Genomic DNA, 4,790 nt, shown 5'->3' with positions numbered 1-4,790 from the left:
CTCTATGTGTGTGTGTGTGTGTGTGTGTGTGTGGTGGGATACGGATCTTCTATCCCTAAAATTCTACCTTTGTTTCTGTCCCATCAAAAAATAAATATTTCATTTAAAATGCCAATTAATATATTCTCATATACTTTTTTACGTTTTCATGTCAATAATTTTCACTCTTCGTTAGCTATATTAACAGACCAAGCTTTCCATTTGAATGCAATATCATACTCTAAACCCTCTGTTAATAGAAACAAAGCATATAAATAAAAAAACATATAATTAAATTTTATATGTTTTTTCTACTGTTGAAATTGAATATTATATAAATAAATAGAGAAGGCACCTTTTTTTTTTTTTTTTTTTTTTTTGTGTGTTTTGGATGATAGGTAGGACGATAGAAACTTGCTTAAACACAAGAGGACAAAGACGCTTTGATGGTTGCTGTAGTGCCTCACAATAGAAAGAAAAATAGAGCAAGAAGTTGCTATAGTGCCGTACAATAGAAAGAAAAATAGAGAATAGAAAGAAAAATAGAGAAAGAAGCTTTAATGGTTGCTACTGTCGCACAGTAAGAAAAAATAATAAATAATTAAAAAATATATATAAAAGTTATGGATTGGAAGAGAGAAGAACGGCAAGGGAATTGCACAAGAAATAAGAAAAAGAATGATATAGGTTTCTTTTAAAATTTTATTAAGGTGGGGTTGGTTGGTATTTTGCGTTCATATAGAAAGCTTGGTTCGTTAATGTAAGTTAACGGAGAGTGAAAGTTATTGATGTGGATGGAATAGGATTTTGAAGATAGAAGATCCGTATCCATGTATGTGTATGTGTGGGCTTTTTTTTTTTTTTTTTTTTTTTTTTTTGGGGGGGGGGCGGAATATTGACAAAAATTTTATGCTGGATTAATTAAGCATGTGCTACCTTCTAAGCATATATGTATTTAACCCCCAAAAGAAGAAGAGGGGAAAAAAAAAAAAAAAAAAGAATGGAAAAAGAAGGAATTTTATTATAATTACACTAACCAACCTGATTAGCCACTGAATTATCTAAATTACTTGTTAAGTACAGAATCTCAATTCTCTTCCCTTGTGCCTATCACTTTCTGAAGAAACACCAAACAAAAACAAAGACACATAGAAGAAAAGACAAGAGAGGGAGAGAGTGATAAAGATGAAGGAAATTACTCTTCCAATTTATATGGATGTCCTACAAACATCAAGAACAACGTACGTCGACATATAATAAAGATGAAGGAAATTAATTAAGGAGTCCACATATATATATATATATATAGATATATATATGTATATATGTTCTTACATAATTATCAATATCAGATCCCTGCAGTGGTCTTAGTGGCTTCCTCATGATCAATATTGAGGAAAGGGAAATCGAGCAATACTGTGCTATTGCATTTGGGACACTTGGAATCTACTTGTGATAGCATCACATACATTAGGCATCGAGGGCACCCCACCAGCACCATTGCTGGGCTGCTTGCAAAAGTTCCATCAACGACGCTACTCTCTTCTGCCGCCTCCCACGACACACAAGAAGAAGAACCTTCCACCACCGACATTTCTGACGATATTTCCGATGATGGTGAATTCCATGGCGCAACATCATTGTCATGGGGTGAGTTTGGCCTTATTGGTGCAGACAAGTTCAGCTCCATTTCATGCTTTGAACTACTACTACTACTACTACTACCTCTTCCAGTACTCATGTTAATTTCACCGTGTTTTAGTTTTCACTGAATAGCTAGCAGAGATACAAAATCACATCCAAAGATTAAAAATAGTAATAATAATACTAACATAAAAAAAAGACTGAAAATTAACTTCAGTATAAAAATTTTAATCATGCAAATGCAGAAGCATATATATATATATTTCCTTTTGTCTAACCTGATGAGTGAAGAGAACGTATGCAGAAGTCAGCCTTTTCGAACAAATTAGGCTTTTTTTTTCATATTTTTTTCTTTGGGTAAGTGTGAGGCTCCACTAAATAGGCAAAGCTCAAGATCTGGAGGTCGGTGGATTGGAAAAATGAAGAGGTAGCATGGTACATAGTACTGCACAGGAGCGTTAAGGCACTGCGGGTTCTGGGTAAGACCGCTAAGGCGCTCGCCTACGGCCCCCAGATACGAGGGTCCCAAATATTTTATATATAGTAAATATACCAGCAGTGATTTAAGGTGAGTAGACTGTAGACTATATATATATATATATATATATTTTACAAATATAGACATTAAATTACATTAAAAAAAAAAGGTTATATTCTTTTCCAAATGCATTGATTGCTTTTGCTCATAAAATTTTATTATAATTGTTGCTTCCGCTAAAAGAAATTTTTCAAAATTAAAATTAATCAAATCTTATTTAAGAACAACTATATCACATGAAAAATTGAAAAATTAAATGGACTAGCAAGGTTATCTATTGAAAAGGTTTTGTTAGTAAAACTAGAATATAAACACTTAATTTCTATATACCTTTGCATGTTAGAAAGTAAGAAAAATAAATTCTAAATAACTATTTTACTGTTTATTAATATAAATTAATTACTGTTATTTGTTTGAACTATCTTATAAACTTTTTTTGTTTAAAAAAAAAATTAAGAACTCATTTTTTCCCTTGCCTAAGGCCATTTTAGGGTTGAGCCGGCCATGGTAAAAGTATTACTATGATATATATCTCTCTTTACCTTTATGGGTTTATGGTTGTTAATCATGTGGACCTACCTCCTTGTTAAGTAATTATGGGTAGCTAGCAAGCAGAATTATTATTATTATTATTATTATTATTTGAGTACTACATATATATCAACTTTGTTTACCCATTTTTTAATACCAATTTATGTGTTATTGCCACATTAAAAAATAATAGTTTGGAAAGCAATGAAATAAATTAATTTTATAATTACAAAGGGCCGGTAAAATGAAAAATGCGTCATACCTAGAGGTTCCAGCCATTAAGAACTTTCCTACGATATTAGTTTTTTTTCAATTTTTTTTTTCTTGGAACATGTTCCAAACAATATTAGTTGGCATAAATGCAAAAAATTAGTAAACAAGTTACTTATGAATTTGTTCTCTGGGAGACAATCCAGTTTACAATTATCTCATGATCTTGGGTTCAATTAGATTTGAAGCTAAAAAATTTCACTTAGAAAAAAATAAAAATAATACTCCTGAGCCATGAATTTTTATTTATTTTTTTTATTTTTTATCATCTCAAAAGCCATATTGGACTTTTGTATTTTTCTTCAAATAAAAAATAAAAGAAAAATTCATTAAAAATACTAATAATAATACAACTATTAACGAAAAATGGGTTGGGTGGGCTTAACACCGCATAATCCTTAAAGAACTTAGCCAAGTCGTTGTGACGTCAATACCATACACATAATGGTCCCAAAAATGAATTAACTATCATCTTATAAATTATCGTTTAATTAGGTGGCATATGACCATATATATAAATGTGTGTGTGTGTGTAAATACTTTGACAGACCAATTTTTAGCAGTGATCTTCAACCACCAATGTGAAAAGCTTTTTTGGCGATAACTTCACGAAGCATGCATGTGGTGTAGCATTGAATAATTTCGTCACATCAACCTCAACTGCTAGATTGAATTGAATGCTAAATTGAATGAATGTCATCGTCACTTTTTACTGCTTTTGTTTGGATCGCACAAGCTCCCTATGGAAATATATGTCCAATTTATTTCCAATGGCTATCATTGAAAATTGGAAATGGTCGGGCATCATGAAAACAACTTTCCGTTAAAAGAGAAAAATAAAAATAAAAGGCCTATTTTGTAAAACAAAATGTAACAGTAATCTACAACAATGGATGCAAAACAATTATATATGCAATGAAAATATGCTTTAATTTCAGTTGGGGAAAAAAAATACATGTATGTACAGTTATTTATTTTATTTCTTTTACTTTGTACATACAACTATTTTTTATTGCTTTTTCTTTAATTCTAGTTCATGTTTTCATTTACAACTCATATTTATTTTATTTCAAAACAAATATTTCATATTTTTTTAGAAATTGTAGAACTTACTAGAGTAATATTGCTACATAAAAAATCCTAATATTTTTAAGGATGTCAATGTAATTTTCTAAAGTGTTTTAATTGTAACATAAATAAGCAATTAATAACAGTTTAACTGAGTAGTTTATTAAGTGCTTTAATTAATTACATAGTGACATTTATTATTATTTTCCCATCATCAAGTTGATTAGTTCCAAGTGTCCTACAAAATCAAAAGAAATAATCGATGATATACATAGCATGTAAATGAATGATATAATAATCTACTTTCTTGAATAGATTAATAAAGTACGCTTTTAAAAATACAACTATTCTAATATATACATTGCTCCATCTCTGTCTATTTAATTAGTTTTACAGTTTCACTGTAACTAGAATATATATATGCTGTCAGTTTTTCATCAGTATACTTTAATAAATTTTTCAATTAAACCTCTTTTTTATTAACTTTTTGAATTTTCTCAAAAATTTAGATTTAAAATGTCTTGATAGTTTAAATGAGTTGGATAATATTTTAAAACCTTAAAAGGACCCCAAAAAAAAAAAAAAAACCTGTTTACACTAATTTTTATTCCAAAAATAATTTTATATATAAATTCTCTTAGCAATTCAAAAGTTCAAAAAGTGAGATTCTAATAAAAAAACCATCATAACATTATAATAGAAGAATTCTCTCTCTCTCTCTCTCTCTCTCTCTCTCTTTCTCAATTATTCATTTGTTGAA

General features: G+C 29.5%; 1 protein-coding gene across 1 annotated transcript; it reads right to left on the bottom strand.

Moving 5' to 3' along the window:
• Nucleotides 1-1,159: 1,159 nt before the first annotated feature.
• Nucleotides 1,160-1,888, bottom strand: LOC107409931 (protein GL2-INTERACTING REPRESSOR 1). The gene has a single exon (XM_016017354.4). The coding sequence runs from the start codon at nt 1,718-1,720 to the stop codon at nt 1,328-1,330; it is 393 nt and encodes a 130-aa protein (XP_015872840.3). The 5' UTR covers nt 1,721-1,888; the 3' UTR covers nt 1,160-1,327.
• Between the last annotated feature and the right edge of the window lie 2,902 nt (nt 1,889-4,790).

Source organism: Ziziphus jujuba, chromosome 10 (genome assembly GCF_031755915.1).
Source record: "Ziziphus jujuba cultivar Dongzao chromosome 10, ASM3175591v1".
In the NCBI taxonomy this organism is placed as follows: domain Eukaryota; kingdom Viridiplantae; phylum Streptophyta; class Magnoliopsida; order Rosales; family Rhamnaceae; genus Ziziphus; species Ziziphus jujuba.
The sequence above is the reverse complement of the archived record's forward strand: the minus strand, read 5'-3'. Positions and strand labels throughout refer to the sequence as shown.

Bases quoted from the DNA above. Each gene is read 5' to 3' on its own strand.
- LOC107409931 (XM_016017354.4), bottom strand. From the start codon at position 1,720: ATGAGTACTGGAAGAGGTAGTAGTAGTAGTAGTAGTAGTTCAAAGCAT.